The following is a 23,653-nucleotide window of genomic DNA, read 5'->3' as shown; positions in this document are numbered from 1 at the left end:
AAATAATTTCATTTTAACTGAAAATTTGTTATTTTATGTCTTAGGACAAAGTTGTTGCTGTTCAGTTCTGTAACAATGGAGACAGGTAATTATGTTATATATACTTATTTAAACAGATATTTGAAGTTTTTCTGCTGTTTCCTTGAAGCTGACTGCCTGTAATATAGTTATCTTATTTCTCTCTATTCACATATGTTTAAAACCCTTGTCTGTCTTTGATGACACTTTCATTCATCTCTTATAAATTCTTAAGTAGTAATCTTATCTTCTAGTTATATCTACCATATCATAAGTATCAGTTCTTCTTTACTGAATCTCTTTTTTATTTTATTCTTTTCATTTCTTTTACCACGCACCTTAGTCAAGAATTCCACTGTGCAAACTGTTTATCTCTGCCAGATCAATGTTGTTGTGTTTAAAAATCTTTAGTATTTCCTTTTGTGTCTCTCTGAAATAGAATTCCAGTTTTTATATATGGCATTCAACAATCTCTGCAGTTTAAATTCACATTTTCTTCCCATCTACTATTTTCCTTATGAATTCATAGACCCAAGCATAAATGATTTGTGTGCTGTACCTGTCATGTCCCATGTGTTTATCTTATCCACCCTTCGAGGATTTTCTTTTAGCAGTGCTAGGGATCAAACTAAGGGATTCATGTACACTAGTCAGGCACTCTATTGCTGAGCCATATTCCCACACCACTTTCTCATTTTCTTCTATGTCTTTCTCCTCTCTTTTTCCTTTATTTATTCTGTTCTCTCATCCCTTTTTATCTAAGTCCTATCTTCTTTTTCGGGTTAATATCATACTGAAGCCTTTTCTTGAGCGCTCCAGCTTTATTTATCTTTACTTCCTTTGAATATTTGTATCACTTACTCTACTGTTCATATGATATGTATTCTTGTGTCTGTAGACTTACCTACACAGACAACTGTGAATTCTCTAAAATGTCTCTTTCAAAAAAGGTGATAAGTTTTCCTGTTCTAAATTTTGACCCAGAATGGATTTAAAATTTTAATCACTTAGCTTAATTTTGTATCTATGTGCATAAAAACTTCATGTTGGTAACTGCTTTATTTTAAGTTTGTATTGGGCTATGAGTGATTGCAATGATAAGAATTTATTTATCTTCATTAAATGGAAGAGTGACTAAAGTTAAATGATGGTTTACAGAATGATATCTACATTAAGAATGATAAAATCTTCAAGACTTTTAAGATTGACTTAACTGTATTGAATTATATACTTTAAGACTTGTGTGTCTGCTTTTTTTTAAAACTAAAGGATTAGGAATTTCAGGAGAAACGTTTTCTTAATTGCGTGACCAATTAACATATCACAGTATGTCTAATTTAAACTAAATACAACAGTAACCATAGAAGAATGTGTATATGTGTGTATAGACATGTATGTATAGAGGTTTCTAGCTTGCTTTTTCCAGACTAGAATAAATCTGTATCAAAACCTTCCAAACACTGCACAAATAAGCAAAATAAACTGAAATATTCATGCTTATAGGGTATAAAAATAAGCCTAAATATTTCAGAATTCAACATAAATTTCACTTCTGCTAAAGTACTTACTGAGATAACTCTTTGTATTTGTTTTTGAATATGTGTTTGAAAAGCGTTTATTTTAAATATGCAAAAATAAATGCAGTAAGTATCAGCCATGCTGAATTTCCAGTAAATATCAAAAAGGTAAAAATATCAAGAAGGTATAAAATTTTATAAAAGCATATGGAAGCTTCAAAATACGTAATGTATACATGCATATGTGGGAAAAACCAAAGTATTAGCATTAAATTTCTTGATAAGGTAAGGCTGTAGATGATGTTCCTTTTTGTTCATGCTCAAAACTCTTTGTACTTATTTCTGGTATACAGATAAATAATTCATACTCATTAAAGAGATGTCAGAGAAATTTCAATTCCAAAATTCTTTTTCCACTCAGAATGAAAAGATAGTGAAAAAATTTAATACTCAGTATTTCCAATGGTTTGGGGAAAATATACACGTTCCTGAAACTTTTCATGAGATTATAAATTGTCTAAAAATATTTAAGGGAAACGATTTGGCAGTATATATCAAAAACTTTAAAAATGTGCCTACTCTGACTCAAAAGATATGTACAGACATAAAAAGAGGAAGTGTAGAGATGTTCATTACAGCATCATTTAAAGACTGAGAACTATGTGCTTACTAACCATTAGATTGAATAAATTCTGATATGTCCATATAGTTGAACACTTATAAAAAGTGGTGATACTTTCATATTTATTAACCATAGAAATAGATGCACAAAATACTTTAAAGCCCAGGAAAAGTTTTATATGTAGTATAGTTCTGTTTCTTTTAGGGGAAAATTGTAATTATTTATGAATGTTTAAGCCTGAAAGAAGAGAAACTAGACAATGATCAAATTGTGGATAAATGTGTATATTACATTTAAATAGCACTTTTATTCAGATATAATTCACATAAAATTAATTGGTTAAATATTTTGTGAGGTTATGCAACTATTACCACAGTAACTTTGAGAACATTTTCATTATTCCTTAAGGCCTGTACCAGTGATGGCAAAACTTTTAGAGCTTTCAGCGTTACAAGCAGCACAACCATTTAACCTGCTTGTCTTTTTCTTGTTCTGTGCAATCGTTACTCTAGGTCTTTATATTTAATTTTGTTCAAGATCCATAATTACTGCCATGTGTATCACTATTTTGTTCTTTTTATTATAGAATAATATTCCATTGTATGGATGGATATATAACATTGTTTGTCCATTTATTCATTCATAGACACAAATTTGTGTTTCTACTTTCTGGTTATTAATGAGTAAGCTGCCATGAAATTAAGGCACATTATTTTATCTGTATTTATGCTTTCATTTCCTTTGGATATGTAGCTAGGAATAGGGTTGCTGGGTCATACGGTAAATTTATGTTTGGCTTTTTTTGAGGAACTACTAAACTGTTTCCCAAAGTGATTACATTACCTTATATTTTCCCCAGTTATGTATAAAGGTCATATTCTTTTTATAATCAGAAAAAAGTGATTTTCGTTTTGGAGAAAAGTAACTAAGGCAATTTTTAAATTTTCCTTTTTAGTTTAAGATTTGTTAGTGGAAGTAGAGATGGAACAGCAAGAATCTGGCAATATGAGCAACAAGAATGGAAGAGTATAGTACTAGATATGGCTACTAAAATGAGTAGGTAAGAATGGATATTAGACATTTCAGTGGTTCTCATATGATTTACTATCTTTTTACATTGAATTATATTTTATAATAAACATACAATGTTTTTATATTAGTAAGGAGTTGAAGTTAATCAGTAGATAAGAAGTTTGTATCTGTATTCAGTCTCTAAGTAAAGTATGTTTTGCTCTTGTTTGGTAGAATGGAACATTGATTAATGACTTCCCCAAAATTTTCTTCTGTTATAACCCTAAGATTTCTGTTTTACTGATTCCCATATAATCATTTTTTTGCTTTAGTTTTCCATAGGTCATGTTTTCTATTTTTCTATACCCATTTTTACTTTGGTGGTTGTCCCTATTAAGTACTATCATTTTTTCTTTAATTTTATTGAGAATTCCTTTATTTTATTTCGTTACCATTTCTACTGAGAATTGTATGTACACTTAAGCAGCATAATGTTTTGTCATCTTCACTGCTAAATAGATGATACATAATTATCTCTTAGATAATACAAATTTTTGGTTTCATCTTTAAATTACTTTCTTATGAATAACAATTTAGAACTGACCTGGTAGTCATAGACAACTGTTACTAATATTGTATTCAGTTAAATCAAAAGTTACTGAATGTCCAACTGCTTTTAGAAGAATTAACTAGCTTTTTGAAAAATTAAAATTTAAGAGGATAAAATGCCAATTATGCATTTTCATATTTTCTGATAAGCAACATAACTTCATATTCTATTTTTCAAGCTATGTGCAGATTTATTTCTAGGTTTTTTTATATATTCAAATGACTGTTTACCTACCCCATTTTTGTCACATTAAGGTTTTTTTACTACAGAAATGAGGTCATGGTTTTTGTCATGTAGGTACTTTTTTATACCTTGCATAGTTAAATGTATAGTTTAGTGGATTTTTATTTAAAAAGTTACATTATATCATAATTTGCTATTTTTGTATATTATTAAAAATTTGTGAGGTATGAATATTGCAAATTGTTTCTTTTAGGAATAATTTGCCATCTGGTGAAGACAAAATCACTAAATTAAAGGTGACTATGGTAGCCTGGGATCGCTATGACACTACAGTTATTACTGCAGTGAACAATTTTCTTTTGAAAGTTTGGAATTCTATCACAGGGCAGCTTCTTCATTCTTTATCCGTAAGTATTTAATTTTTAGAGTGATTAAATTGGTCAAGAACTGAAGGTGTGGCTCAGTGGTAGTGCTTACCTAGCATGCATGAGGCCCTGAGTTTCATCCATAGAACTGCCAAAAAACCAAAAAAATCTCCATGTTGGGTGTGCTGTGCTATGGTTACATATACCTGTAGTCTTATCACTCAGGAAGCTGAGATGGATTGATCCCTTGAGCCCAGTTCTAGATTACCGTACACAAAACTTATAAAAGATCAAAAAGCACTTTATTTCAAGAGGTCTAAAATTTAATTTGAGGTTCCTCTCTATGATTTACTGATTTCTGAAGAAATAATTATTTAAGGTCCATTACTGCAAAATAGGACTGACATAAAGTATATCACTAAAAACAGATAAGATATCTTTTCAAGATCATTTCCAAATCTAATACAGGATTTATTAATATATTGTAAGCAAATAAAATATATGTTAATTTCTTTTTAACAAGGTTTAGGGTTTCTCACTGTTCATGTTTAAGTATTCTGTCTACTGTATGCTACTTTTAGTGGTTAGATTATAGAATAAGTAGAGGTAACAGTAAGAAGTAGAAAAAAGTGCTTTTAGTTTTAAAAAATGTATTTGTCTTTGTAAGATGCTGCAATGTTTGTTTTTTGAAAAGCTGATAGGATCACTGTAATCATGTGACGTTGATATTTGTCAGTTTAATTGGATATGAATTGGCTCTAGATTATATTGTGTTTATTTTGTTTTATTTGTGTGTGTGTGTGTCTTTGTGTTTGCAACAGGGTCTCGCTATGCCGTCAGGCTAGCATTGAGCTCACTTTTTAGCCCAGGCTGGTTTCAAACTTGCAGTTATCCTCCTACTTCAGCCTCCTGAGTGCTGGGATTACAGGCATGAGCCAACTTGCCCAGCTATATATTCTGTTTAAAATCCTTAATTCCTATCTGCTTAATTATCAATTTACAAGCATTTCAAGAGAAAGCGAAGTGAGTGTCATATGGCTTATGCATTACTAAGTGATAGAGTTCAGAATAGAAATTCACTCAGTTTTCTTTGTAGAATACCATTATTTCATTTTTTTTGGTACCTGGGTTGATGTCATCTTTATAGAGAAAATCTTAGCCTAAAGCTTGTGAAATTTCTAAATATGTGTTCAGTTTTAGGAGAATTTTGAATTTATCATTTCTATACTTCTCCAGTCATTTTTCCTACCAAAACACCAACCACTATTAGTGAAGTTTTAAATTCTTCCTTTTATTTCCTGAGCTAATGCTTATCTCATTCTGACTTTCCCTATTTCCTAATACAAGTTTCTTTTTACATGTTTGAAGAAGTATGTACTACTTACTTGACTCTTTTATTAGAAAATATTTGTCTACATCAACACACACCAGTGGAAATATAAACCACATACATAATATTATTTTTCTAATGGCCATCATCAAGTAAAACCTAAGTTTAATAGCTTATTCAATCTGATATATATATATATATATATATATATATATATATATATATATATATATTTAAAATACTAGTATGTCCACATGTAGTTATTATGGAAATTATTGATGAAACATAGTTTTTCATGCTAAATCTTTGAAACATGGCATGTATTTTACAGCGACAGAACCACTATATTTGATATAGTCACTTTTCAAATGTTCAATTAGCTACATGCGACCAACAGCTATACTACTAGACCATGTCTATCTTTAAAAAAAATCACAATATCTAGGACCATTATACCTATTAGTTTTATAAATCTGTGTGAATTCTTAATAAGTTTCTTAATTTAAGAGTTATATTTAGGGGCTGGGGATTTAGTTCAGCGGCATAAGTGCCTGTTTTGCTAGCAGGCAGTCGTGAGTTCGATCCCTGGTACCGATTAAAAAAAAAGAGTTGTATTTAATGCTTCTCTTCTAAGGGGCTGACTTTTGAGTTCTGTTTTCACTAAATTTTAACTAAAGAAATTTTAGAACAAGCATTTAGTCACTGATAGACAAATCTACTTAGGTTTGGTATAGTATTAACATTTCAATTATAACAGTTTGACATATGAGGGTCTTTATAGTGAGTAAAGTTTTCCTATTTGACAACTGTTTTTGAGCATCATTTCTGTATGTTACACAGTGATAAACATTAGGAATAAAAGGTAAATTGAACACTCTCATCCTGCTAGAATTTGTAGCCTATTAAGCTGTAAAAATTTTTGATCAGATAAGTTAAAAATGAAAGCACAAGTTACATAAATAAGGATAGGCTTCTAACAGATGACTGAAATATGTTCTGGAAAAGTTGAAGAAAGCTTCCTGAGGAAATGAACTTTGAATTAAAATTTGAAAGGTAAGTTAAAAATTTGCCAGGTCACAATTTAAGTCCCCTCCTTGATTAGGCTTTCCCTTATCAAATAATTCAAGATAGCCCACGAGTCTTTTTTTTAATATATTGTCTTGCTTTCTTTTTATCACTGTCTGTGATACTTAGTGTTTTCCTGTTACTTTTATTGTTTCTTTGTTTGTTTGCAGTTTTTAGGACATGGTGGTAGGTTGTCACTGTACAGTGGGAGAATTCATACATATGAGAGGATTATTAGATACTTCCAAGGATATAATCTTCATGTATAAAGGTCATGAGGTGAAAGGGAGCTGAGAGAAAGATAAGTTGGCCATAGGACAGAGAGCAGAAATTCATACCCGATAAGATGGGGAAGTAGATAGGAGCCAAACCATTCAGGCTTTCTAGTTTGTATTCTTCACCCAAAGGAAATCATTAGATTGTTCAAAGCAGAAAAAGTATGACTTATTTTGATTTGTTTGTGTTTACAAACAAGTTTGTATTTTAAAAATTTAGTAATTTTGACTGTAGCCGAGAGAGTAGTTTGAGGTAGATAAGAAGAGTAACTGCGGGGCTGGGGGTTTAGCTCAGCGGCATAAGCACCTGCCTTGCAAGCAGGCGGTCGTGAGTTCGATCCCCGGTACCGATAAAAATGAAAAAGACAAAAAAAAAAAAAAAAAAAAAAAAGAAGAGTAACTGCAGATAGATTGTAAGAGTCTTGTGATAATAGCGAGGATGAGCCATAAAAATAATTTAGATTTGTATGCTGATGGTAAATAGAAGTGTGCTTAATAAATATAAAAATGGCAGATGATAAATTTTAGGACATTATGATTTTGAGTAGCTTTTATTCCTCATGATCCAGTGACTGTCCTAGGGCATGTGCACGCAGCAGAAAATTCTATTTAAAGGACCTTTTCCAAAACTCAGAGTACACTGAATTACTTAACATCTTTGTTACTTGAAGTAACAGTGATTTTATGTTTTACTGGTTAGGAAACAAAATATTAGCTATAGTAAACCAATTCTTGAGCAAGGGACTTTGCTACATATAGAAATATCATAGAAAGCAATTATTTATTAGTGGAACATGGAAATAGAAAGATGGTTTTATAACTTTTGAGTAGCTCTGTTATTGCAATGAGATTTTATCTACTTTCCTTAATACTTATTTTGAGCCAGTCTGTGGTTATTTTTAATAGGTCATATTTTTGTCCATAATGGTAACATGATGGGATACTCTTTTTCATTTGTGATTGTTTAAAACTCTTTTTCTTCTTTATTAGTATATTTGTAGTGTATAATAAATACATTTGTTGTGGGAAATTGGTACATATACATCTGTATATTAATCTTTTACTTCTTTTTCTCATCTTTCCCTCCTATCTCCTCTTATTCCCAGTACCCCTTTTCCATCTCCACAAAGTCTGTTTCTCTGTTTATTATCATTATCTTTTTATTTTACTCCTTAAGTAATTTATAGTTCCATTTCTCATAAAAGAGAAATCATGTGATATTTAACCTTCTGTGTCTGATTTATTTCATTTAGTATTACGCTTTTAAGGTACATCTGTTTTCCTCCAGATGATTCAAAGTTATCTTTCTTTATAGTTGAGTATTACTTCATTGTGCATGTATAGATATCAGTTTCTTTACGCATTCTTTTGATAGACATATAACCTGCTTCAAAGATTTATCTGTTGCAATTTTTCCTGCTGTAAATGTACGTATGCATGTATCAATGTAATATAGACTCTTGGGAAGATACCTAGCCAGAAGTATAGTTGGGTCAAATGGAATCTATAGTTTAGTTTTCTGCAGAATCACCATACTGACTACATTACTACCAATAATATAAAAAGATTCCTTTTCCCTCACAAACTTGCCAGCCTTTGTGTTTTTGAGTCTTGATGATAGCCATTTTTTCTTGAGTAAATAAAATCTCTATGTTATGATTGTATTTCTCTAATGACCAAAGTTGCCAAAGACTTTTTTATGTACCCATTGGCGTTTTTTACTTCTTATGAGATGTTTATTCATTTCATTTGCCCATGTTTTGGTTGTTCTTTTATTTTTTAAAATCCAATTATTTGAAGTTCTTTTTGTCACATAATCTTTGCTGTTTTATTTTGTGTTTTATGTTGGTTTGAAAACCCTTATTAAAACATTCTTAGTTTTACAAGCTCTGTATTGACCTTATCTGGAAGCCATTTTGTCTTAAAAACTCCTGGCCTAAGGTCTGTATAATCTGTTGAAAAGAAAGCATATAACATAGAGTGTAGTTGTTCAAAATTATTTTTCTTAGCAGGAAAACTGTTTTTCAATTAACATGTTAAATGGAGCTTCCAAGTCTAAAACAGATATTTATAGCAGAACCTCTGAGCTGTTTCTTTCAATGTATCATGAGGTTACCCAAAAAGAATTTGAATACCAGTGGTAGAGAATGCTAAAGAACAATGGTTTGTCTGTTACTGTTGTGGCAGGAAGGAACTTCATGGAAGGATTCTGTTTTTGTATTTCTCTGTGGCTTTTTTAAATAGCAGAATCCTAGAACTCTAAATTGTATTTCAAAGACCTGTTTAATAAGCTCTAAATACTTTTTTGGGTATTCTATTTGTTGTATAATTTGTAAAATCAACTGTTGTACATTTAAAGAACACTAATTGAAGTTCATCTAGTGTCCATGTAGCAAATACTGTGAACTTGAGATGCCTGAATTCATCTAAAATTGATAGCATGCTCAGGACTTTTTGGATTAAAAAACCCAGATATTTTGTTTTGCTTTTCATTTTTAATATTGATTTTATCACAGGGACATGATGATGAAGTATTTGTTTTGGAAGCCCATCCATTTGATCAAAGAATCTTACTTTCAGCGGGTCATGATGGGAACATTTTTATTTGGGACCTTGACCGTGGGACCAAAATTCGGAACTATTTTAATATGGTAAGATAATTTGTGTTTAATTGACATTAAAACTGACTTCTCTTGGAGAATAATTAGATATTCAATGTACACCTAATACAAAGGAACGTCTTAAATTAGTAAAAGAATTCACAGAACAGCCCAAGGTCTGAGAATTAGGTCCTTCAGAGTAGTTGTCTTAGTATGGTATCAGCATTTTCCCAGTTGTGGTCCTCAGCTCTAAAGTTTATAAACTCAAATTTAATCATTGTGGATTTTACCAAAATCACTGAAGAGTAATGCGTAAATTGTTTCCTTAATCTATGAATAGCAAAAATTATTGCAATACTTGTATCTGCCTCTATACCCCACATGGCTTAGTAATTAGAAGTTGATTGGCAAACAGATTTGGAGATATGGTTGCTCTTAAGATACATTGCATATAAATTATAGGAACCACTGATGAGCTATCTCTCTCCCATAGAATATCCTTCTCTGGTGATTGAGGTAACTAATATTCTCCATATTTGGTGTCCTTCTGTTAGTAGTTTTGACTAAACATCTATAAACTGTTGTTTTGCTTTTGCACTTACTTCTAGAAACTTTATACAGATACAAAGCATTAATAGTACCATTTTTGTTAGTAAAATTAATTTGAGTGTTTCAATTTACAGTGGTTATTTTAAGCCTTAATGGCATTACAGTTTAAGATCTGAAGATAGTATCTTGACTTTGCTGAGTTAGTACCTTTATTCAATCGCATGTAAGTGTTTTAAATCTCCTTAGTCACTCATTTAGTATTATACAAAGTGAGATGTTGCTAGCAACAATAGATTAAATGCATTACAAATCAGTTCTCCCCAATTTTACTCTAAACCTTACCAATTCAATAGATTTCTGGCTCTGGAAGTCAGAGTACTTTGAAAAGTTGATGAATCACAGAATCCAAAGTATTAGCAAGAAGAAGTTATCACCTACATAGTTTTTTTTTTTAAATTATTCTGAAAATGACCTAAAAAGACTCGTAAATTTCAGATTGAAGGCCAAGGCCATGGTGCAGTGTTTGACTGTAAATTCTCACCCGATGGGAACCATTTTGCCTGCACAGATTCTCATGGACATTTGCTAGTTTTTGGTTTTGGATGCAGTAAATACTATGAAAAGGTTAGTATATTTAACTTTTGTTGTAGACTGCAATTTGGTATTGTATCATTCACAATTTTCAAGTCTTTTGAGTTAATAAGGATTGTTTTATGTCAGTAGATATAAAATTAAAAGTTGTCTTTCTCCACAAAATTTCATTTATCATTGCCACAACATCCAGCATGGTGATGTGTATCACAATGAATAACATGGTAATGAGAGAATAAAAATTTATTGCGAAATGATGTTGCTTAGAACAACTGCTGTCCAAGTATAATAGAAGTACCTCAACTATAATGTATCCTATTTATGATAAGTTGGGAATAAATAGCTAGTGACTGAATTTCCATTTTCTTGATTGGCCATTTTAATATCAAAATATCTTTGGATGCTACGTTAATTGGTTCTTTTATCTTATTTGCTGTGGATTTGGGATAGATTATAGCATTTAGTATTGGAAGGAAACTCAGAAGTCCTGAGGTCAGTTCATTATAGTTTGAGCTTTTAATGTCACTGATGTGATTGATTTTTACCTGTTTCATCATGTATATTGTACTTTATCCTCATTTGAATGAAAATTAGACAAAGTTATATAGATTTGTATAATTTTTGTAACAAAATTACCTAACTGTATATTATATTATTGCTTTACTTCTTCCTATCATGATTAGATAAATATGATATAGGACCAAATATATTACAGATTGTAGAGATTTATACAATTATCTTTGCTTGGAAGATTCCAAGTCTCAGACCATCTTGGACAACCTAGTGAAACCCTACGACAAAATAAAAAATAGAAAAGGCTAGGGATATAATACCATGGTACAATGTTCCTGAGTTCGATTTCTAGTATAGTAATAAAACAGAAACAAAAAATAAGTACCATCCAAGTTAGTTTACTTCTACCAAAATACAATGTATGTCAGTGCAGGACTACAAGGGAATTTAAGAATTGTGAGATTCAAAATCTTATTTGCTTGTGGAATGAAGATAAGTGCCTAAAATATAAATTGCCTGAATTTGTTAAATATACAAACTCTGTCAAAAAGATTCCAGATCAGATGTTTTTCCATACGGACTATCGACCTCTTATCCGCGATGCCAATAATTATGTATTAGATGAACAAACACAGCAAGCTCCTCATCTCATGCCCCCTCCATTCTTGGTGGATGTTGATGGAAATCCTCATCCAACAAAATTTCAGCGCCTAGTACCAGGACGGGAAAATTGTAAAGATGAACAACTTATACCACAGCTGGGATACGTGGCTAATGGTATGTTATCTTTAAATATAAATTTAAAACATTATACAAAACATTACACTTGCTGCTTTTCTATGTTTGGTCCTCCCTTAACTCTGGAGCAGATTATAATGTATTAGCTACTATTTCTTTTAGTTTTCAGTGTCATAGTACTTTTACCATACGAGACTACTTTTTCATTGTTTTTCTCTACTGGAAATAGGTAAGAAAATTAGAACAAACACAAGCATGCACTCAAGCAGAGAATATGTTGATATGCTTCCTTAAGAAACCTTATAATAATATATATTACCTTGTTATTCCGTATACTGATTGCTATTAATGATTAAACTAACTTTAATACATAAAGCTTTTATAATTGGTGAAATTTCAAATGCTCATAGTATTAGTATTTTAGTCTGAAACTTCCTAGTTAATGCACATAAGAAGAGGGAACATCATAAACCACAAACTGGAACATAGTTATTACCCATTCTTATACTTGAAATATAATTTGATACTGGATTTTACAAAAGTGGATATAAGCATTTAAAGTTTAATCTCAGAGGATATTGAGGAAGCAGAGATGAATGTCAAGTATGATGGGAAGTAGTATATGAAATACTGGAGTAAGCTATTCTCTATCAAGGCTCTATCAAGGTCTCTATCAAGACCAAAATGACTTGGTCTCTTTAGATTGATATACTTGTTTTAGTTTGGTGTATTTACACTATGTGTACTGCCATGTACAGTGTCTTCAGATATTGGGATACTGAGTTATTGATTTGTAAATGGAATCTTATTTCTTTTCTAGAGAATTAATGACTTGAATTGATCTTCATAGAGTGAAATGATGTACATTGTTATATGTTCTGTCTTATAAAAGTTTGTAGAGCAATGAGCCAGTAGTGTATATGTATTAGTTTTTACTGTTATGATGTCAATTATCAGCTGAGGAGAAAGTCAATATCAAAACTAAAAACATCTCAATAAAACTAATGTATCTACTTCCCATCTTATCTGATCATGTGGTTAAACTATGAGATACAATTTGATCTGACAGGACAAGATGAAAAAGAGAGATAGGATATGAAAATCATTTTATGTAACTGACCCTCAAGTGCAGCATGGAGGAAATGTATTGTAAAATAAATTAATTAATAGTTATTCACTCAGATGAGAATATTTTCATATAATGTCTAATTTACGGACATTGCTTAAATCAAAATACATAAACTAAAACATTAAAACATTAAAAAATTCTTCATAAAAATTTTAATATATATTTTATTTTCATTTTGAGTCTACTTTTATTTATTTCTCTCAAATTTATAGATTAAGTTTTTTAAATATATGTAGAATATACTAAATGAATTCAATTTTGTGCCTTTTGGTCTTATTAAGGTGATGGTGAGGTGGTAGAACAAGTAATTGGACAGCAAACCAATGACCAAGATGAGAGCATTCTTGATGGGATAATTAGGGAGCTACAGAGAGAACAAGATCTGAGACTAACCAACCAAGGAGATCTTCCAAATTTTCCAATTAATAGATCATACTCTGTTAACAGTGGTAAGTATTTATATATTTATGATAGATATAATTATACCTTATTTTATTTATACTGAGAAATTATATGTGAAAAACAGCTTTAAAAATGAAAACATTTTATTAACAACTGTGATACATATTCCAGATTGCCATAATCACATTAGCATTTGTAAATAAAATGACTTAGCATTTAAGAAATGGAGGTTGTGTACTACTACTTTATTTCAACTCAAGTAGTCTTTATTTCCATTTCAAGAAATGAAATGTTATAGTAAGTCTAGCACTTTGGTAGTAGAATCAACCTGTAAAATCTTCAAAATTAAAACCAGTTTACTTTTATTTAGAAGCTAAATCACCTCTCCCCCTGCCACCAGTTGATGCTTTGTAGAAAGAAAATTGCATACCGCACTGCTCTCTTTAATTTAAAAAAAAATGTTCTGGAAGAAAATAAGCCCTCTTCTTAGGAATAGAGATGTAATTTGGATAGTAGTTTGATGTAAGTAATAGTGGAATTTACTGTATAATTTATTACTCTTTTAAAATGCATATTATAACCTATTTTGTATCTTCCTTCACTTTACGTAAAATATGATTGCCTAGGCATGTGGGTTTTATATAAATTTTAACATGTACCAGTTTTTTGTCAATACCTATTAAATTTACTAAAATGCGAATATGGGAAATTTACATTTTTCCTTTTTTGTTTACTTAATTGTAATTTATTTGAGTGAAATGGCATTTGGAATTGCATGGAAGTGAATAAGGTAATTTAATTTGAGGTGATTTTCAGAATATTTTGTTTATTTCTTCATTTTATAGTATCCCATAAAATTTAAATGAAATGGTTTTTCATTTAGGTCACTTGGAACACCTAACTCAGAGATGCTTTCCTGAACCTGGAGCAAGACACAAATAGCCTGATAATCTTATATATTCAGGCCCTTTTTTTCTAAGACCTAAAACATTCTTAAAGCCCCGAATTACACATCCATTAATAAAATCATTATTTGATTTTACCTTTAACACTTTTTCTGTGGATAGATTTGAAATACCATTAGTCAAAAGGACCCTACTAACCATATTTGCAATAGTTTTTATTTTTCTAGTCTTTATTTTGTAGTAAAATCTTTCAGTTTGAATTTGAATTTTATTTGCAAAGAACGGACAAGTAAATTAACAAGAAATTTTCTAGAGGACAAAAATAAAAATGTTCTGTTTTTCATTGTTCATTAGCATTGAAAATTTTTAATGTGAAAATTTTGTTATACTTTTTATCTATTTTTGAAAGTTTTACCCTGGTATATTCTAATGGAGTAAACAATAATATAATTTAGATTATAAAGCTGCTTCCTGAACTGTGAAGATCTCATATCATATTTGAATACATTATTGTCGTTAGTATTCAGTAAATATCAGATGTTGAAGTGCTTTTTAAAAAATTAAAACAATATTAAGGGTTCTGTTGAGAAATCTGTCCTTTCAGGATTTGTGCTTACAAGTGATTTGGCACTTCTCTCTAACAGCTGTTAATACTTTTTTGTTTTGAATTTGTAACATTCTGATTATCATGTGCTATGGGTAAGGACATAGAAACATTTAAACTGCTGGAGGAAATATTTGAAGCTGTAGGCACAGGCGGAGACTTCCTTGAGAGGCACTCCAAAAGCAAAGGAAATAATCTCAAGAATTAACAAAGGGCATTACATTGAACTAAAGCTTCTTTGTATCAAGGTAACAACAGATTGAAGAGACAGCCGACTGAACAAGGAAAAATATTTGCTTGGTACACTTTTGATAGAGGATTAATACCTAGATCAAATAAAGAACTCAAAATTACCCACCCCACTCCCAAGAGAATCTAATCAAAAAATGGGCACGGGAACTGAATACATGTCAAAAAATTATGAAGTTGGATATGGTGTTGCAAGTCTGCAGTTCTATCCCTCTTAGACTCTGATGCAGAAGAATGGCAAGATCAGTCTACTCTAGGCATATTAATGATTTTTAGCTAGACCCTGTCTCTAAATACCTCTGGGAATGTAGTCCAGTGGAAAGACCCTGAATTCAGTCCCCAGTACTGCATGTGTGCATGTGCATACACACACACACACACACACACACACACACACACACACAGAGAAAGTACAAATGGTCAGAAGTTTGAAAAAGTGTTCAACATCTAGCCATCAGAGAAATGCAAATTAAAACTATTTTGGTACTCCGTTTCACCCCTGTCAAAATAGCTATCAGTGAGAATACAAAAAGGAAATGCTAGCCAGGATTTGCGAGTAGGGGGAAAGAGTCCTCATAGATTGTTAGTGGGAGTGTAAACTGGTATAGCCACTGTGAAAATCAGTGTGGAAATTCTTAGAAAAAAAAACCAGAAAGTCATTTGATCTACCTCTACTACTACTGAAAGAATTAAAATCTACACACTATAATGCTATGTACATATCATGTTTCTGGCTGTATAATTCGTAGTAGCTGAGCTGTAGAAATAGCCTGGGTCTCCATAAACATGAGATTAGGTACGCTATAAAAGAAAGTGAAATAATGCAATTTGCAGGAAAATAAATTAAATTTGAAACCATTATGTTAAGTGAAACAAGCTAGAGTCAGAAAGCTAAATATATATTTTCTATATATGGGGAATTTCAAATGTATATAACATTCATATGTACACATATAAAAATAGAGGTTAGAGGACACCAGAGAGTGGAGTTTTAGATACAGGGAAGGGAGTAAGTATGTGGGGAAAAAGAGGAAAGGAGGGGTATTGGGACTGAATGATCAACATTTTCAACAGATGTACTAATTTTCTGAAACAAACCCCACCAATCAGATGTGTGAAAATTTTATCTTGGTGTAGGAATCTGTTAAAAATAAAAGCCATAAATCTATACGGTCAATTAAAAAATAGAGGGAAAAAAGCCACCACTCACTATTGCATCATGTACTAAAAACATATATGTATATGTACATGATATGTACTAAAAAATATATAAATACTCATCTAGAATCAGTGATTGCCATTTACTAATTTATCATCAAAAATCCATACATTGAAGTGTCCTCACTATTTTGAGTTCTAGTTTAGCAAAAGCAAAAAACTGAGATTTGTTACCTGTGTGGTAGTGTTGCTGAAAGCTACTTTAATTGCTTTGTCAACAATGAAACTTACCTGGAAGGAATGATACAAGTTGGTGGCATTTATGATTGGACCGCATTCTGTTTTTCAGTTCATCTCCTATTGGGTTTCATTTTAAGTTAGCTTGGGGATTTTAATCAGTCACTTTTCAACAGTTCCTATATATATGCTTCTGAGTTTTCAACTTTTTCCCAAAATTGGGACCCTGTTTTATTTATCACTGTACCTCCAGCACACATCCAAGTGACTGCCATATACATGGAACTCCTACAAATAAATGTTTGTTGCTTGATAAGGTAAAAGAGCTATAAAAATTTTAAATATTTATTACTTTATTTGTAATACATTAAGTGACTTAGAGGTAACAGAAAACGTAGAACAGACTTGAAACTGTCCTGTCCCTGAATCGCCTACTTTATTTAGAGCTCTGATGTAAAAGACTAATGCCTTTGCTCAGAAAGCTCTATGTTTTTGTTTCTATTTTAGCTCTGAGAAGTCCAAATATGGATATATCTTCCCCAAATATTGGGCTTCGACGTAGTGGTCAAATTGAAGGGGTTCGGCAAATGCACAACAATGCTCCTCGTAGCCAGATAGCCACTGAACGAGATCTCATGGCATGGAGCAGAAGAGTAGTAGTCAATGAATTAAATAATGGAGTTAGTAGGTGAGTATATAAGGTAACATTCATAAGAAATTTAAAGATACATTTTTTAATAAGTAAATTAAATTGGCTTGAGTTAAGCCTAGTTTTTTTTTATATTGCTCTAATTAGTTCACTGCATTATAAATTTGGTTTGTCCAACTTTGTGCTAAATGCTTTGAGAAATATTGAAAATGCGAAGCATAATTTATATTCAGCTGGATATTGAAACCTTTTGGGAGTACAGTGTAGATAGATACTAAACCTGACTGTTAGAGACTATTTAGAAATAGACTTCACTGGAGAAAAGTATTTCATTATTGAAAATCATAGACCTAGAATCCCTATTATTATTTTAAAGCCTTAAGGTTTTCTATAATACAAATTTTAGATAATCTATAACAATTTGAAATGGATTTAGAAAACAGACAATAATAAAGAAAATGTATGATTCATTTCAGTTATATAGCTCCCTGACCAAGTAGCAAAATTCCATTTGCTTTTATCTGTCCTTTCTTCTTTTTGTCATATGCAGAGTGTAATAAGGACCAAGAAACGTAGCTCATCAGTATAGCACATGCCTGGAAAGCACAAAGTCCTGAGTTCCATTCCTAGCACACATGTGTGTAAATATCTCAGGTGTCCATCAGCAGATGAATAGATAAACGAAATATGGTATTTCCATACAATGGAATATTATTCAGCCATAAAAATGAAGTTATCATACCTGCTGTAAGATGAATTACATCAAAAAATATCATGCTAAGTGAAAGATGTTGAACATAAAAATGGAAATGTTGTATTAATTCCTCTTACATAAAGTATCTAGAGTAGGCAAACTCATAGACATATCATAATTTAGAGATTATTAGACTAAAGTTAGTGGGGGAAATGTAAAGTTATTGCTTAATGATTATAAAGTTTATATTTGAAGCTAGGAAAAGTTTGTAGAAATTTAGTACTAATGGTCACACAGCATTATGGATTTAATTAATATAGCTAAATGGTTAAAATGGCAATTTTATATTTGAAAGATTTTTTTTATATTTTTAACTATTAGTTTCAGTTTTAATGATTTTCTGTTTCTTTCACTTTGGATTTTTTTCTTTTGTCAGGTTACAGGAAGAATGTCGAATTGCAAAAGGTGACATGGAAATCAGTCTTTATACAGTTGAAAAGAAGAAAAAGCCATCATATACTATCCAAAGGGTAATTTAGTTTTTCAGCACTCTAGGGTACACTATTTACAAATATTTGTGAATACTAGGTATTTGAAAATCACAAGTTATTTAAAATGAGACTTTTAATAATTTTCTGCTTATAAGGAAATTTTCTGCTTATAGTTGAGTAATATGGTTATTATTAATAAAAATCAAATTAGAAAATCAAACCTGTCCCCCAAAATTTGGGACATAAATAATTTGATAAACTATAGCCTATAGTCCATATCCTGCATACCTTTTCTTTCTGTTAATTAAACTTTATTCAAAATAGTCATACTTACTGATTTATATCTTGCTTATAGCTACTTTTATGTTATCAGCACAGAGTTCAGTATTTGCAAAAAATTTTACTCCTTGCAGAGCCAAAAATACACTGGTCCTTTAAAGAAAGTGTGCTGACAATTGCTGTATACCTTTTATTAAGCAACCTCAGGCCTAGCTAATCATGTAACAGCAAAATCTGATGTATAGTAGTTTAGCAAGTACAGGATTCATCTTCCTAGTGGAAAACTCCCTAAGTGATACAAAGGCCTGTACCCCATTAGGGTACTTGATAAGCTCTTGTTTAATACTTTCAGATTCACTAGAATAAGGGCATAATCTATTGAGTTCCTTTCCTCCACCAATTCCAGTTATAACTTCTGTAGTGTATGGTAACTCTGAAAGTATAGAATGATTTTGATTTTATTGAAGAAATTTAGGTGATGGACCTTGAATTGTAAGTTATTTTCAATATGAACAAAATTCAGGGAATTATTGTATGAATGTCTCCAAATATTCATAGGTGACTTTGTTTGCTATAAAAACTTTTAATGTGGTTTTTTGTTAGTTTATCTGTTCTTCTCTAAAGGGCTAATTTTCAGAGCTTTTGAATGACTCAGATATATGATTTCTATTCTTTCCTACTAAGCAGGTTTATCAAACATTAGAACTTTCTGCAAATAGTACACAAGTGCTTAGGACTGTAGACATTTTTGTATCTTTTGAAAATGAGAAAAATTTCCAAACAAGAAGCTGGTCCTTCGTGCTGAGTTATAAGTCTTACACTTATTTACTCCTGATAATATATTTGGATTATGGCTTTGCCATATAGCATACTAATAATAATGTTTTATTTTAAGAAAAAAGTATTTTTCACTTTAAATTTGGCTGTTCAAGTTAAATCTTTTATTAAGCAAGTTAAATATTTTATTAAGAAGAATGTCTCTCCTAACATTCTTCTGGGGGGAAGGGTGAGCCAAATTGATCCTAAAAATGTTTTTTAATTCTTAAGAATCTTATTACAGTTGGGTATGAGTGACTTACTGAAACTGTCTCAAAATAAAAATGAGAATTGGGCTGAAGAGGTAGCTCAATATGAAGGCCCTGGGCTCAAAGAAAAAAAAAAAAAAAGCATCTATTGATACTAATGTAGAATGAGATAAAATATAGGTAGTTAAATTATATTTTAAAAATTTAATACATTTCCCTAGATTTTTATGGACCTAAATATGTGCATATTAAGGATTATGTTTACATGAATATTATGTAGAGATTACTTTCATCCTGTAATAAGTGTGAATAATATGGTATAGGAAAATTCTGAATGGACAAAATCTTGCAACCCAGACATACAGAACAGTCTTTAATTTGATGACGAAGTTTTCAAATTAGGAAAATCATAAATATAAGTAGAAAGAGGGTTTTGTATATGTGTGCATATATGTGTGTTTGTGGTTAGATAATGGTTTTCTTTTTAACAATGTATCTTCGTCTTCTCTCTCACCTACTTATTTTATATATATTTAGGTTTTATGTATTCAATGACCTTTTTATTAATTTTCTAAAAAAGTATATTCTTTCTCTTTTACAGAATGATTATCAGCCTAGCTGTGGTAGGTCTTTACGTAGAACACAACGCAAACGACAGCATACTTATCAAACTCGGTCTAACATCGATCATAATTCACAAGCAACCTGTCAAAATTCTGGTGTACAAGATGATTTGGAAAGCTCCTCAGAGGTTAGATAACTTTTGTCATTTAAACAACATAGTTCTTTGTTTCCTAGTTTGTATTATCCATTTGGTTTTACTTTAAAGGCCTATTTAATGATGTACAACTATTTTAAAAATTTACGTATGAGAGATTTATTCATGAGTAAAGCAATAGACAAATAAAGGTTTAGTTAGCTCACTGTTCGTGGAGGTTTCAGTCTATAATCAGTGGGCTCTAGGACTGTGTGGTATGGCACCAGGGCAACCAAGGCAGCTGCCAGCAAAAGCAGACAAATCAAAAGAGAGGAAGAGTAAGGCTCTTTTCCCTCTATTGTTCACAGCCCACTCCCCTCTCCAGGGTGGGGGTGGCACTCACAAAATATCCTTGCTCTTCTCTTACACAGGAGGAGGATATTTTCAAAATAAGAACCCTGGATCCCTGTTGAGTCTTAGTTAAACTTCTGAACTTCTCAAGTTGGTACAATGTATCAACTATAACATACGTACATACATATATACATTTATTTATTTATTTATTTTTGAGACAGGGTTATACTATGTGGTGAAGGCTGATGTTGAACTTGTATACATAGTCCAGGCTGGCTCAGATTTGTAGCAATCCTCCTGCCTCTACCTCTTTGAGTGCTGGGCTTACAGGTGTATACCATCACACCTGGTTTAAAACCCCACTTCTGAAAACACGAGCTTTCTGGGGTACACTGTTGATCAAAAATATCAAAACTTGTAAATTACTGATTGTTGATTTTTCTAAAATCTATTTCATTTTAAATAATAAAAATATTATCAATTGTTTTCTTCCTATTCCTCTGTTCTCCAATGCTTTTGTTCCATCAACAACTAATTTTTAAGTGCATAACGAAGGATTGACAAAGTACGGTATTCTCATTTGTCTCAGCTGCAGTTGTTAAACCAATTTTCTGCAAAAATATCTCTCCCCCAACCAATCTCCTCCTCTCCATGAATATGTTGATATTAAAAGAATGATCGCATTTATTATTTTTAAAATAAGTTTCAGCATTTTAGAGGATTATACTGTATTTGGGTTTAAGAAATCTTTAAGGTCTTGGAATAATAAAGTTATTTTATATCAGTAAGATAGTATGTATCAGAAATTTTGTATACTTGACAGGTTTACTTATGAGTTACAGATATATTCAGAAAAATAATTTCATAAGTTCTAACTGGATTTTGGGGGGAATGAAAAGTGTTAACAGAACAGATAGTGGGATGATAATAAATATAATAACTAGATAATAATAACAACCATATACTTCAATTGCTGGCTTTTTATTTTAGGAAGATGAAACTGTTGGCACAAGTGATGCTTCTGTAGAGGATCCTGTTATTGAATGGCAAAGTGAAAGTTCTTCCAGGTAGCTTTAATGTTTTTACTTTGGTCAAAATTATTCAATAGTTTTTAATCTGAAATTATGTTTTTGTAGGAATTTAATGTTATAGTTAAAGCTGGGCATGGTGGTGCACACCTGTAATCCCAGCACTGGAGAGGCTAAGGCAGGAGAATTGCTGTGACTTCAAGGCCAGCCTGGGCTACAAAGTGAGCTGAAAGCCAGCCTGAAGCATATAGTGAAACCCTGCCTCAAAAAGACCAAAAGCATTTAATATTGTCTTGTTTTGAAGTCCCATCCAGCTGTAGTACATCTGTTTCCACTGGTTTTAACATGTTGTATCTTACTGTATTTCACTATATGCTATAGTATAGACAAAACTCTTTATAGGCAAATAGATAATATAGAAACCATTGTTTGTTTTCTATTAGCAGGTTCTAAATACCCTGTAATTCTTGCATTCTCTTGAAAGGCTTCACACTGTCTAGATACGCTTGATATTATAGCATGCGAAGTTACACTCAAATAATTTAAGGAAAGAGGCACTATGGCGACTACTGTTATGTTAGATTATCTGGTGGTAAAACACAATGATGCTTGAGTTGCTCGGTTCTGCCCTGCGTTGTTCTATTACAATGTCCTCTCTTATCTCAATCTCCTCCCTATTTTTAAATTAATCTATTTTCTCTCATTTTTTAATTAAGGGAAAACTAAATTAAAAAATAACAGGACATATTATAGTAACTTTTTTGTTGTCCTATTAACCTGACTTGAACCCCAGTATTGCTCTCCCCATCTTGTTCTGTCTGATTATTATATATTCTATTTTGTTTGATAGTATCATGTTTGAGGGTATGGACAGTCACTTTGAGAGCAATAAGATGTACTATGATGCCCAATATGGACTGACTATTATCCTTTTTTTTTGAAGTCCTGTAAGATCCTCAGTGTAGGTTTTATTGGTTTTGTTCTGTACTATTTTGATCAGTTCTATTGTACCTGATGATATAGACAACTCAGTTTAAAAATACCAAGAGGCACAATGGTAACCACTTTGATCACCTGGTATTCTGTTTTTGCATCATGTGCTACGCCCACCCTTCTGTTCTAACTGACTCTGTTTTGCTTAGTCACATTTGGTTTTATTCTCTTCAAAAAAGTAATAAGAGCTGTGAGAGTAATAAAACCCTAAAAGTCTAATTGTTACTGTAAAAAGGAGAGGAAAGTAAGGTGGACTAAGGGATATAACCGCAGGGATGTTCGAGTGTGTAGGATGGAAAACCATATAACTGAGCTTTTGTTGGATCATTGAACGGAACTGTCTCCAATTTCACTGTATGAATGTTCACTTTATATGCTTTAATTTAGCGATATGGACAACTGTTTCTAGGAAGACAATATGTGACCTGTTAACTGGTGATTTCGTACTGTATATATTTTTTTCTAGAAATACTGTTTTATTTGTATCCTTTTACTGCATTGATTTTTTTATATCCTTTCTTTTTTTTCCTTCTCTCTTTAAATAAAAAAAAGACCAAAAGCAAAACAAAACAAAACAAAATAAAAACCTATAGTTAAAATAGTATTTGTCTAGGCATGGTAGCATTTGGCTGTAACCTAGCTACTTGGGATGCTGAGGTAGGAGGCTCTCATGTTCAAGATAGCCTGGGAAGCTTAGCAAAAAACTCTTGTTTTTAAATAAAGATTATATGACTTAATAGGAGTGTCCTTGCCTAGTATGAATCAAATCACG

The 23,653-nt window shown here is 31.4% G+C and overlaps 1 protein-coding gene across 3 annotated transcripts in view; it reads left to right on the top strand.

Annotated features, from left to right (window-relative positions):
* Brwd3 (bromodomain and WD repeat domain containing 3) overlaps positions 1-23,653 on the top strand; it is a 182,893-nt gene that overhangs the window by 121,856 nt on the left and 37,384 nt on the right. For all 3 annotated transcript variants that reach the window (XM_063246134.1, XM_063246133.1, XM_063246135.1), the window contains exons 12-22: positions 45-85; positions 3,113-3,217; positions 4,215-4,368; positions 9,513-9,647; positions 10,641-10,769; positions 11,801-12,026; positions 13,398-13,565; positions 17,179-17,359; positions 18,451-18,544; positions 20,411-20,560; positions 21,851-21,927. In XM_063246134.1, the coding sequence (XP_063102204.1) occupies positions 45-85; positions 3,113-3,217; positions 4,215-4,368; positions 9,513-9,647; positions 10,641-10,769; positions 11,801-12,026; positions 13,398-13,565; positions 17,179-17,359; positions 18,451-18,544; positions 20,411-20,560; positions 21,851-21,927 (1,460 nt within the window). The remainder of the gene's footprint in view (positions 1-44; positions 86-3,112; positions 3,218-4,214; positions 4,369-9,512; positions 9,648-10,640; positions 10,770-11,800; positions 12,027-13,397; positions 13,566-17,178; positions 17,360-18,450; positions 18,545-20,410; positions 20,561-21,850; positions 21,928-23,653) is intronic.

The sequence above is a fragment of the Cavia porcellus genome, unplaced genomic scaffold (genome assembly GCF_034190915.1).
Source record: "Cavia porcellus strain 051 isolate PalLab524CR breed Dunkin Hartley unplaced genomic scaffold, mCavPor4.1 scaffold_3, whole genome shotgun sequence".
NCBI lineage: Eukaryota > Metazoa > Chordata > Mammalia > Rodentia > Caviidae > Cavia > Cavia porcellus.
The sequence above is the reverse complement of the archived record's forward strand: the minus strand, read 5'-3'. Positions and strand labels throughout refer to the sequence as shown.